This window comes from Diplotaxodon limnothrissa, unplaced genomic scaffold (assembly GCF_057381915.1).
Source record: "Diplotaxodon limnothrissa isolate DT_005_m unplaced genomic scaffold, D_limnothrissa_male_GT1.1 unmapped_scaffold_4, whole genome shotgun sequence".
Classification (NCBI taxonomy): domain Eukaryota; kingdom Metazoa; phylum Chordata; class Actinopteri; order Cichliformes; family Cichlidae; genus Diplotaxodon; species Diplotaxodon limnothrissa.
Genome location: NW_028188558.1, coordinates 3,789,340 through 3,802,500, shown reverse-complemented (window position 1 = coordinate 3,802,500; position 13,161 = coordinate 3,789,340). Strand labels below are relative to the sequence as shown.

General features: G+C 42.8%; 1 protein-coding gene across 1 annotated transcript in view; it reads left to right on the top strand.

Moving 5' to 3' along the window:
* The window catches only part of LOC146606908 (uncharacterized), a 22,019-nt gene extending 9,212 nt beyond the window's left edge, over window positions 1–12,807 (top strand). Inside the window, exons 2-8 of the mRNA XM_085349243.1 lie at window positions 1–140; window positions 3,498–3,623; window positions 4,162–4,503; window positions 4,891–4,951; window positions 8,452–8,502; window positions 8,744–8,782; window positions 10,849–12,807. The exon at window positions 1–140 is cut by the window's left edge and continues 211 nt beyond it. Of these exons, the coding sequence (XP_085205369.1) occupies window positions 1–140; window positions 3,498–3,623; window positions 4,162–4,503; window positions 4,891–4,951; window positions 8,452–8,502; window positions 8,744–8,782; window positions 10,849–10,894 (805 nt within the window). The 3' untranslated portion in view covers window positions 10,895–12,807. The remainder of the gene's footprint in view (window positions 141–3,497; window positions 3,624–4,161; window positions 4,504–4,890; window positions 4,952–8,451; window positions 8,503–8,743; window positions 8,783–10,848) is intronic.
* The last annotated feature ends 354 nt before the right edge of the window (window positions 12,808–13,161 follow it).

Below are 13,161 nucleotides of genomic sequence, written 5' to 3'. Positions count from 1 at the left end.
GACAGCCAATGCCCTGCAGACTGGAGACCTCAGTCTCACTCTGAGGAACCCTACAGTCTCTGACAGTGGAACCTACACCTGCAACACCCGTAGCTTTGGACAAGATCTGAGCCAGACTGAAGTACAGCTGAAGGTCTCAGGTGAGTGGATAGAGGTCAGCTGCAGGTCCTGAGATCCACACAGACTTCATGCATGAACATGTTTAGTTGAAGTAAAGTGAGCTGTGAGTGTTTCTGTCACAGAGGTTCCTCTGAGCTTCTCTGTGGAAAGTCCACACCTGCTGTGAACTTTAAGGAGATGCTCAGACACAGGAAGTTTATCTGACTTGCTGATCTCAGACCAGCAAACTCATGTTTAAATGAAGGAGCCAATCAGCTGCTCTGATACTGAGCCTCGGCATCAGAGCAGCTGATTGGACTGCGCTTCCTGCGCTGAGATTAATCAATGAGATGGTGACTAATGGATCTGATCAGTATCAGTCTGATGTCCAATACTGATACTGATCAATACTACAGAGATAAACTCACGTGTAGTTTCTGCAACTTCACACACAGACAACTGTTTACATCAGTGATGACATCATCACTGTTAAATAGACTGAATGGTAAATGGACTGATTCTTATATAGCGCATTTCTACTCTCCCAGAGTACTCAAAGCGCTCTATATAACATGCCACATTCATCCAATTGCACGCTTTCACACAAGCACTTCCTCTAAGCTTAGTGCTTACTAAGCACATTCACTCTCTGACATCGGAGTGTTGGTATCGATTAGTATCTTGCCCAAGGATACTTGACATGCAGACTGGAACAGCCAGGAGTCGAACCACTAAGCTTCCAATCTACCTCCTGAGCTACAGTCACCAAATAAAGATGATGTCATTAGTTGTAAACCTTCACTATGATGTACACATTAGTTTGTCTGTTATTGGTCAGTGTACTTCATGTACTTAGTACATGTAGAGTAGAAAAGTGCTGTATAAGAACCAGTCCATTTACCATTTAAAGTTTCAGTATGAGGGATTATTCACTATCCACAAAGCACATGTAGAGTGGTTGGGCAAACCCCCATGCACCCTCAGGAATCATTGAGAGGATAAAAAGCTGGTCCAGTCCAGCTGATCCAAGACAGTGAGGTCAGCTTATGATCATTAAAATCCAAATTCTCATGACCATTGATCAACAACCACTGATCCATGTCCATGAGTCCCATTCACAGAGAGCTGGGGAATGGCTACAATCACAGCATGTAAGATGGTGACAGATGTACCCTTAGGCCCCTCCTCCATTCAGAGATGGTCTTTCCCTTTTCACGTAAATGGTCTCCTTGACTCCGCCCTCAAACCAGCGTTCCTCCCTGTCCAGGATGTTACATCCTCATCATTGCAAGAGTGTCCACTGGCCTGTAGGTGTGAACAGACTGCAGAGTCCTGGCCTGACGAGGTGGCTCTGCTGTGTTGTGACATCCTCTTAGCCAGAGGTTGTTTGGTTAATGATCAGGAAACTGATCTCATGGCCCATCAGTGTTCATCAGTGCTGTCAGTGTCAGTCATTATTCAATGTTACAGTTACGGGACTTTTTAGTGACGATGAAGACGTTGGCGATGTTCTTCCTCCTCTTACTTGGTCAGAAAACCGCTCTTAACACACACACGCACACACACGGTGTAGGTTCCAGGTGAACACTGGAGGAGAGCAGGAAGTTAAAATCCTGAGAAGTGGGAGTACAGCAAAACCACTGTTGTGGAAAGGAAGCGGACACACCCATGTTCAGTGACTGTGAGGGAAGCTCACAGGAGATTCAGTTAAAAGGACTAGGTGTTACAGTCCCTGATAATGCATTGCTTTAGATGGAGAGACTCTTGAGGGACGGCTGTTATGAGGAAAGCCCAGAAACTTTGCCAGCAGCACACATCGTTGTGCCTCAACTTTGGGTCTTTTACTCAGGCTAATCTGCCATTTTCCTTCCATGGTTAGGTTTAGGGATTAGAGATCTGATCTACATTATCATATTAAAATTTGGGACACATCGTCAGTAGTGGACCTTGGATTCATCGGATGTTTCGGCCATTATCACTAGACACCCTCATCCAAGGAGGCCCTGCCAGGGTTGATCCGGCCCTGGAGTGTGTCAGTGGTTTATGTTAAATTGTTATTTCTCTTCTTCTTTCTTCTGTTTAGTTTCCTACAGTTTATTTTCTCCTATCTGTTCACTGCAGCTGAGAAATAATACTTACCTCTTTAGCATTTATGGAGCCTCACTTCTTCAAAAGGATAGAAAAGGTGATAGAGACAAGTAAGATTAAAGGGACAAGATAGGAGAGAGCAGAGAGGAGAGCTGGAAGGGGGGCGCCCGGTCTGGCTTTCCACACCTCCCCACCAGATCGGGCTGCTGGAAGACTGAGTGTTTGTTAATGCTCACAGTCAGGAACACATGAACATGACACTTTCTTCATGGCACTCCCTGTGGCAGACGTGTTTGCAACGTGCTGACACCAACTTTAATTATTTTTTATTCTAGTTGTAATGAGTGTGGCTAATATTCAGTGATTGTAGTCAAGAATCACGTACAGCAGAGAAACACTTTGGAATATAAGGGGCGCATACAAGGCAGTGCATTTTGGACAGTCCGACCACATTTCTGTGTTCCTCTATCCAGCACACAGGCAGCTCCTCAAAGCAGCCACCACCAATAATAAAATTATTAAAGTTTGGAGTGAAGACACTGACTTGGTGCTTCAGGACTGCTTTTATGCTACAAACTGTGGTGTCTTTAAAACTGCTGCTCTGAGAGAGGACAGCTCTGTGGATTCAGAGGAATGTGCATCAGTGGTCACATCAGCGCATGCATACATTTATATGCAAAATAACACAACTTTATACAGTATAAACAGTTTAACATTGCACACTCTATACAGTATATATTACCACTGTGACAGTGTTGCAACTACTTGGTCTTTAAATTCTGACTACACCCACACATAAGCTACATAAGCACCTGTTTTATTATTTTCTATTTCAGAGTTTATTCTTTATTTTAGTAAGTTGTTACTTAAATGTGTGAACTCACAATGTAAGAATTTCATTGCTCTGCGTCACCACTTGTGTTTTGCTGTGTATATATATGACAAACTTCTTGAATCTTGAATGATCATCAGACTTTAGGACAGACAGACTGAAGCAGACTGCAGTAGTTCAAAGAAAGCAGGAAATATAAATATAATAATTAATAATAAAGTGTGTGTCCTCTGAGGTCATCTGGTTACAGAGACATTCACTCTTTGATGTGTGTGTGTGTGTGTGTGTCTGCTCAGACTGAAAGTCATTAACTTTAAAATAATATCAGTCTGTGAGGCTGAAACCTCAGAGAGTTTGACAGTGTCTGAACCCTCAGGCCTCTGGTTCAGTTATGATGCTCTGAGTAGAGCAGGTAAAATATTAATAACAGTCATGTTGGTTCATAAACATGCTGGATAATCTTCTGTTTGTGTTACAGAACCTCCTCCCCACTGGCACATAGTTGTGGCTGTGCTGGTTACTGTGCTTCTTCTTCTGCTCCTCCTGGCTGTTCTCTTTGGTGTCTACATGCATTGTGCACATAAGAAAGTGAAGAAAAGAGCAGGTTAGTGTGTGACACAGTAACACAGCTTCACGGACCATCACCTTCAGTCTGTGAACACTAGCTGATGTCTGTGACCTTTGACCTCCCACGTTCATAAAGGTCTGATCTAGAATCATTCACAAACAGCAGCAGGTCCCAAGCATCCCTGACACTAATAACGGATGATGATGATGATGATCCATCAGCTCAGAGCTGCTTGCTGTCCACACACCTCTGAGCTAACAGTAACACATGAAGCTTTCAAAATAAAAGCAGACAGAACTCAAAGAAAAATAACAAAATAAGAGCTAATTTTAAAAAAAATCATGAACTTCCTGTTAAAATAGGTAAAGTCTGTCTGACCTTCAGTCACAGAGTGTTATGCTGATGGATGGCAGTTGCCAGTGTGTAACTCGGAGAAACAGCTAAGGTGTTGTCATGGTAAAAATCTGTTTACATGATGGAGGTGAATTTAACAGCTCATTGAACCCAAGCTCATCTGGTAGAGTACCTGTGTGAGGAGCTGAAACAGTGTCACAGCTCTGCTCTCTTCTCTCAGCCTACATGCTGAAACCAGAGGTGGTGAAAAAGGGGGCGGAGTCTGTCAGGCTGCCCTGGAGAAGGTGTGGAGATCTGTCTCCTGCTGTCAAAGCAAAGTGGACACGTGAACAACCCACACATGAAGAGATCTGTGAGTGTGTGAAGAATCAGACAAGTCAGTGGGAGCTTCAGCCTGGTGATCATTATAAACGTAGTGCACAGATGGATCAGCTGACTAATGGAGACTTCAGCCTGACTTTGAAGAAGCCTTGCAGTGAAGATGGAGGTGTTTACTTGTGTGTCGTCTATGGCCAGGATGGAAAACCCCTTACAGTGACAATAGTGGCACTGTGGGTCAAAGGTCAGTATGAGAGACTGTGAGGTAGACTGAGGTGAGACAAACAGGAAGCATCACTGCAGTCACCTTCATAACACTGCTCATCCACGCTAACCTTCAAACACCTGTGTTATCATTAGTATTATGATGAACCTGCCACAGAGTCTGACATCACAGTCACTGACATCCACAGACACACTTTAGAGTCTATTCACTTACTGCTTTTAATGTGAATGAAACACAGGAAGTGGAGAGGTACAAAGGAAACAGATCAGTGTGAGTGAAGGATGCTGGGTAAGATGAAGCAAGAAGTTCGTTTTTCCTCAGAGGAAGTGATAAAGAAGTATTTAGCCTGAGGTCAGGATCTCAGCTGTTTTTCATCAATCTCATGATGATGATTGTCCTCTGCAGAGACCTGGGAGACAACTTTCACAGATTTCTTCTCTTGTTGCAGGGAGGAGACTGATGAACAGTAAGTGTTCAATGAGTTTATCTGAAAGTTTTTGAAAGTTTCTCATGAATGTTTGCTCTCAATGATTCTCACAGTCATGATGTTTGATTCCTCCCCCTCTGTGGACACATGTTCGTGCGAGCACACACAGTTTAAACTGATGTGCAAAATTTAACTGCTGCACTCACACTTACACACACAGGCGGAATAAAGCTTCAGATTTTAGACTTCACTGTGCTCAGAGCATCTTATTATCTGTTGTACACTGAAAAATATAATTAGTTCCCAGAACTTAAAAAAAATATGCAAACCCATTGCCTGAATAAATTGAGTAAAGTTTACTTAAGATGACTACGTTAACAACACTTCTTGAAATGGTGTTAAAATCAGCCCAACTTTTATTTTGAAATGCAAAAAAGTATATGAGCCAACATGCTGAACAACAAACAATTTATACTGCCATCATTGTTATAATCTTACAATGAAACAAAGTCTCAGATTTAATTATTCTGAAACTAAGTTTAGACTTTCCACAGCTTTGTTTTGCAGGTTACATTACTTATATAATCAATATAAAATGTATTTACTGTTCAGCCACAAGTGCAGGCTCTAGTTTAAACAACACATTTTCTTTACATTCAAACACAGAAGCTGGTGTGTTGCAATAGTTAAGGATGCTTGTTTCCAGTACAGCAGCAGTGGATGTGGGTTGGAAATGCAATGACCTTTGACCTGCAGGTGACCATCTTCACTGACCACACCACCTGTGGTAACTCATCTCTCCTGGTGTCCTGCAAGCAAACAATCATATTTTTTAGAACAAAAAGTTCTTTGTTTTCTTAATTTTTTTTCTGGATTTGCTATAGAACAGGACCCATTTTATACAATCTATCTGCATTATAAACATTACCAAACAATACTGTAAATCTGATATAAACAATGATCCCATCCATCAATTTTCTTCCACTGGGTCATTGAGGCTGGCAGCCTAACGAAATGTGGATGTGTAGCAGCTCTACTCTGAGCCCCTCTTGAATGACTCTTCACCACGATGGTGAAGTGTTCACATCACTGCAGCCGCTGCCCTAATCCATCTGTCAGTAACAGCACAGAGCAGTCATATCTCATGTCTAATAGCAGAAGACAGGAAACCAAAGCACAAATGAAACGATAAGTAAAACAGGTTGGTCTAAGTATGAACTGCTTCTAAAACGCCCCCTCCAAAAAGACTTTGAAGCGTGGGCAATTTCTTCACTCACAATAAAGCTAGTTCTCACTGCCTTTGTGAACACATTCTGCTGCCATCGTAGTTTGTCTTTTAATTCTTTGACTATTTGTCGTTTTTCTTGAAAGCTAACTTTGGCATACTTGGCTCAAAATGCCGACGTAGATTGTCCTCTTTGACTACCGACACTGCCTCATGACACAAAAGACATACCGGTTTTTCCTTCTTGAAGCATAAACATGTATTCAGCTTCCCATCTTTCTTCAAACAGCCTTCCTTCTCATGAATCTTTCTCTTCCTGGACATTTTGGGATCATTTGTGGATGGCTCTTTTTACTTGTCACATTAATTAAACACGGATGTGGGTACATTGCGACCTAGTGGCGGAATACTGTCACTGCACTGGTAACACAATCGCCATGCATAGACCTATTATAAGACACTTTAACCACTCCACATAAAACAATGTGGCGGGCCACATCTGGCCCACGGGCCATGAGTCTGACATGTGCCATATAGTCAAAATTTCCAGCTTACTTAGTTTCTCTAATTTAAGACAACTCAAACTGAGTTGCATCAGCCTTTTGAATAAAAAGTACTGGTAACTTATTTAAACTGAGTTCCAATAACAAATTGATAAAAACGGAGTTCAGTCTATTTAATATTTTTCATTAAGCACAATATTAGATTTTACAGCAGTGTCGTCACTTTAAGATCATACACAGAGAGTTAGCCCAGTTTTTTTTTACCTGACCTTGAACACACCAGGGATGTGCGCAGCAGTGCAGAGCTGACTCCATCAGAGAGTTTAAACCTCACACACATATGTAACACGACCGCGGTGTGTGTGTGTGTGTATCTGATGTACACTTTATGAAAATAAACTCAGATTTGACCTCAGGGAGATTTTTAGAAGTACATCATCTGTCAAGATTTACATTAACTGTTTATATATCAGTGCGTCTGTAGAGTAGGAACACAAGTTACATAAAAACTAGAAATGTTTATGTAACCGGTTTCTGCTTCCTCCCGCTGCAACAGTTCGGCCCAAACAGACTCCTCGACTCTGCGTTGTGTTTTTTAAGAAGACAAGGAGTCTCTTATTGATCGTTGCCACTTTATTTCCTGAATGGAAACAACGGTGTTGTATCAGTGCACAGGCTCGCCACACACCACTCCGCACAGCACACTACGGCAGAGCATCCATTAGCATTCCGCTTTAGCATACAGTTTCACACATTAATAAACAAATGAAAAGTACATAAAACTGATGTTAGACATGTGTCCACTAAGCACTTATTACACTCGGTACTCATCAGCTAATCAAACATGTTTTATGTGTCTGTACTACTTGGCTATATCGTGTGCGGAACAATACAACTCACCTCTTGTATGACTACGGCAGACTGGCAGCGATTACTGCAGCCAGCCTCACCTAACCAGCCACACCGAGAGGGGGCGCTGTTTCCCCATTACACTGACATTTGTGGCAAGTGGAATAATACCACATAAACACTGTTACATTTACACAAATTTTTAAATCTGCTTCTATTCTCACATTTTTGATTATTTTAATCAAACTTATCTCCACATCTGGGTTTATCCTTTATAATGTTGGGTTTATAATAATCTGCTCATGATGCTCATCATCAGTAAAAGGAGAAATTACTGTGGAAATAAGGTCACTGTTTGGCTCTGTGACTATAGAAATAAAGTCCTCAGTCTGTTGAATGTAACCCCGTTTTTCACTTGTGCAGACTGAGGAACTTCCTGCTTAGTGGACCAATCAGAGCTCAGACATGAGATTAGAACGTGAGCTGCCTGTGATCATTAGGTAGTTTCATTAATGTGTTGATGCATGCTCACTCATAAGGTGACTTCTTCTGTCTCCGACTAGCCGACTACAGGTTTCCAACCTTATAAACAATGACTGAAACTAGCAGGATTGAATGAACAATGGGCTGAAGGATGAACACATGAACAGAATCAACCTTTTGAGAAGCTTTCATTAGGTTTGGTTGGAGTCAGTCAGATATTAGAGGTGGTAGGAGTACAGGAGTGAACCTATATCCTGACCTGTCAGTCAAAGTGGCCACACCCCCTTATTATCAGTACGGAACTGTAAACATGTTTATTGGGTCTTTATTGGATCTATTAGGATGACTCACTGCTGCCTCTGCTGGACGTCAGAGGACCTGCAGGGTTAGGCTGAGTTTATCCAGCTCAGGTCCAAACACTGCAGAGATCCTCAGTCTGGATCCACCTGTGACTGACTGTCTGTCTTCTGTGCCCACAGTAAATGGAGGCTAAGTGATGCATTAACTAAGATGTTGGAGAACTCGTACGGGTGAGTCTGATGTGTTTGTTATTTGAAATGGAAGATTTTGGGTGAAGAGACCATCTGTCAGCACTGTGCATCAGCTCTTTGACTTTTTAACACGGGAGTCTATGGGGACTAACTCACTGCTGCCTCTGCTGGACGTCAGAGGACCTGCAGGGTTAGGCTGAGTTGATCCAGCTCAGGTCCAAACACTGCAGAGATCCTCAGTCTGGATCCACCTGTGACTGTCTGTTTTCTGTCCCCACAGCAAACAGAGGCTATCTGAGATGGTGGCGATGTCAGATAGGTGAGTTTGATGTGTTTGTTGTTTAAACTGGAAGATTTTGGGTGAAGAGACCTTCTGTCAGCTTGTTTTTTCATGGATGTAAAACAGGAAGTTGAGTGTCTCTGATAAACAATGCTGTAGATATACGACTGTGATAAAGTAATGGTGATTGGTGATTCTGTTCTCAGACATGTGAAGCTAGAGACACCGGCAACCATAGTCAATTGTCTTCCAGGGGCCAGAGCAGGCGACATTGAAGGAAATTTAAAACTGCTGGCTAAGGGTAAACGTAAATTCAGTAAAATCATAATTCACGTCGGCAGTAATGACACCCGGTTACGCCAATCGGAGGTCACTAAAATCAATATTGAATCGGTGTGTAACTTTGCCAAAACAATGTCGGACTCTGTAGTTTTCTCTGGTCCCCTCCCCAATCAGACCAGGAGTGACATTCAGTTCAATTCAATTCAGTTTTATTTATACAGCGCCAAATCACAACAGCAGTCGCCTCAAAGTGCTTTATATTGTACAGTAGATACAGAGAAAAACCCAACAATCATATGACCCCCTATGAGCAGTACTTTGGCGACAGTGGGAAGGAAAAACTCCCTTTTAACAGGAAGAAACCTCCAGCAGAACCAGGCTCAGGGAGGGGCGGGGCCATCTGCTGCGACCGGTTGGGGTGAGAGAAGGAAGACAGGATAAAAGACATGCTGTGGAAGAGAGACAGAGGTTAATAACAGATATGATTCAATGCAGAGAGGTCTGTTAATACATAGTGAGTGAAGAAGAAACATCCAGTGCATCATGGGAATCCCCCAGCAGCCTATTGCAGCATAACTAAGAGAGGATTCAGGGTCACCTGGTCCAGCCCTAACTATATGCTTTAGCAAAAAGGAAAGTTTGAAGCCTAATCTTGAAAGTAGAGATAGTGTCTGTCTCCTGAATCCAAACTGGAAGCTGGTTCCACAGAAGAGGGGCCTGAAAACTGAAGGCTCTGCCTCCCATTCTACTTTTAAATACTCTAGGAACAACAAGTAGGCCTGCAGAGCGAGAGCAAAGTGCTCTAATGGGGTGATATGGTACTACAAGGTCATTAAGATAAGATGGGGCCTGATTATTTAAGACCTTGTATGTGAGGAGCAGGATTTTGAATTCAATTCTGGATTTAACAGGAAGCCAATGAAGGGAAGCCAAAACAGGAGAAATCTGCTCTCTCCTTCTAGTCCCTGTCAGGACTCTTGCTGCAGCATTTTGGATTAGCTGAAGGCTTTTCAGTGAGTTTTTTGGACATCCTGATAATAATGAATTACAGTAGTCCAGGGAGTACCTGCAGTACCATATCACCCTATTAGAGCACTTCGCTCTCGCTCTGCAGGCCTACTTGTTGTTCCTAGAGTATTTAAAAGTAGAATGGGAGGCAGAGCCTTCAGTTTTCAGGCCCCTCTTCTGTGGAACCAGCTTCCAGTTTGGATTCAGGAGACAGACACTATCTCTACTTTCAAGATTAGGCTTCAAACTTTCCTTTTTGCTAAAGCATATAGTTAGGGCTGGACCAGGTGACCCTGAATCCTCTCTTAGTTATGCTGCAATAGGCTGCTGGGGGATTCCCATGATGCACTGGATGTTTCTTCTTCACTCACTATGTATTAACAAACCTCTCTGCATTGAATCATATCTGTTATTAACCTCTGTCTCTCTTCCACAGCATGTCTTTTATCCTGTCTTCCTTCTCTCACCCCAACCGGTCGCAGCAGATGGCCCCGCCCCTCCCTGAGCCTGGTTCTGCTGGAGGTTTCTTCCTGTTAAAAGGGAGTTTTTCCTTTCCACTGTCGCCAAAGTGCTGCTCATAAGGGGTCATATGATTGTTGGGTTTTCTCTGAATCTATTATTGTACAATATAAAGCACCTCGAGGCGACTGTTGTTGTGATTTGGCGCTGTATAAATAAAACTGAATTGAATTGAATTGAATAAAGCTGAGACTTCATTCTGCTGCCACTGCTGGACACCAGAGGATGTGCAGGTTTAGTTTAGACTCAGGGTTAAGCGAGTCCAGAGCTCAGTCTGTGTCTGTCTGTCTACACAGAATCGAGAATGTTGAAGAAACTCATCTGCTGAACGGTCAACCATAGTGATGTGTTGAAGCTGGAGGATGATGAAGAGGCGGATGAAGAATAGAAGAACCAAATGTTTGTCACTGTGCTGACTTCAAGATTAAAGTGCAGAGGAGGCGGGGTCTTTGCTGTGACTACTCCTCCACATCAGGACCTCCCCAACATCTCAATTTGAGTCCCTGGATTTAACCACAGTGACTTCTGACTTCCTTTATGTGTGTTATTTCTGACTCAGGTTCTCTCCCCTGGTTTCCTTTCTTAAATTCTCAAATCTCAGGTTTTTAAGGTAGAACGGTAGTTAGGACTGTTGCCTCACAGAAGAAAGTCCTGAGTTAGACTCCACCATCAGGTCTTTCTGTGTGGAGTTTACATGTTCTTACATGTCTGTGTGGGTTCTCTCCGGTACTCTGGCTTCCTCCTACAGTCCAAAGACATGCACTAAGGCATGAAAACACATCTTTTTCTCTCTGTTTTGGCCTCCCATCCACACCGAGACGGTGTTTTCTCTCAAGGAAAACGCAGCGTGTTGAAAACGCTCTTGAAAACGCATACATTTGCAAACAGTGCTTTTGCATCGCAGTGTGGACAGTGAAAACTGAGACTTTTTGAAAACGATGACACATTTAAGTCATGTGATGCAGTCACGTGACCAATTAAACTAAGATAACTGAGGACATTATACAGCAGTTGTTTTGTTTGCTCTCAATTCTGACAGCCCTATTAAAGATTAATATCAGTCTGTACGGGCTCCAGATAGCTTTTCTTCAAATTCTTTAATTCTCACTCGCTTTTGCAACTTTGTACTTTGGTGTTACTCGCAGCAACAACTCCACCTCATTGTTAGTCCATTTAAAAAAACTCGGTGCTTTTCCTCGACATTTTGCCACAACGTTTCAAAGAGCCGGAAAGTAAATAAACGGCAGACAGAAATGATGCAGGTCAAATCGTCTTGCGCTTCACGCATGCACAGTACTGGAACGTAAGCGTTTTCGGCCGTTTCATTGTGAACGGACAACTCTGTGAAAACGACTGAAAAAGATAGTGTGGACGCAGGGCGTTTTCAGATGAAAACTCCATTTTCAAATCTCTTCAGGCTAGTGTGGACGTAGCCTTAGTGCGTTTAGGTTAACTGGTAACACTAAATTGTACATAGGTGTGAATGTGAGTGTGAATGGTTGTCTGTTTCTGTGTGTTAGCCCTACAGACTGGTGACCTGTCCAGGGTGTACCTTGTCTCTCACCCTAAGACAGCTGGGTTAGGCTCCAACGCCCCCACGATCCTGAAAAGGATAAGCGGAAGTGAATGGATGGATGTTTCATGGTTATGATTATTTTACACATGCAGCACTTGAGTCAACACACGTTTGTTGGTGATAGAGATAAAGCTGACTTGACAGAGAAAGCTTTCCTACCTGTGTCTCCTTCAAAATAAAAGTCATGTTCAGAGTCACACCAACAAACTTGAAGCTGTTAGTCCATAATGAGTACTGATCCAGGATCAGTTTCTGTGTTTGAACATCGATGCAAACATGAAAGCACCTCTGTGCTGCCCCCTGCTTATTACATGTGGTGGCAGATTTCTTTTTTGTTTTAATCACATATTTAACCATATCACATTTGTATGAGTAATATCACTTCCACTTAATTGTATGTATGTTCACTACAAATGGGCCTTATGCTCTATCACATTCACAATGGCCCCACTGGGTAAGTGTGTAAGTTCATGGGGGAGACGCTAAACAGATCGTGAGACTCCTTCGGCTTATCAGGGATGTAAATCTTAGGTAACGGCCAAGCAGAAAACAAGGTCATAACTCTCTTTGTGAGGGAGGAGGTTTTAAGGATGGGGCTTGTGGTACAGCCCCCTGTGAGATGGGCCAACATATAAGAGCTGTGGAATGTCTTTGTGTGTGTATATAAGATGTGGTCACGGTGGCGATAGTCAGAGACTGCTTAGGTGTTTGATGAAAGTCTCTCCATATTGCAATATGTTATTAAACTCACTTGAAATCATGCTCACCAAGGTGTTCACAGGTTATTGTTAAAATTTCCATAACACACATGGAAATTGGGTACGATGGTCTAAAGCCCTTTGTCGTGTCCAAATTCATGGGCTGCATTCTCCTGAGGCCGCATTTGTAGACCGATTACGTCACAGCGACGCGCCGAAGGCTGTCCAAATTCGTAGACCCCTCCGAATGCAGCCGACAAATGCGTGCTCCTTTTTCCGAATTTGAAGGATGGGTCGGGTGTGTCCTTCGTGGCCCACCATATCCCAGAATTCAT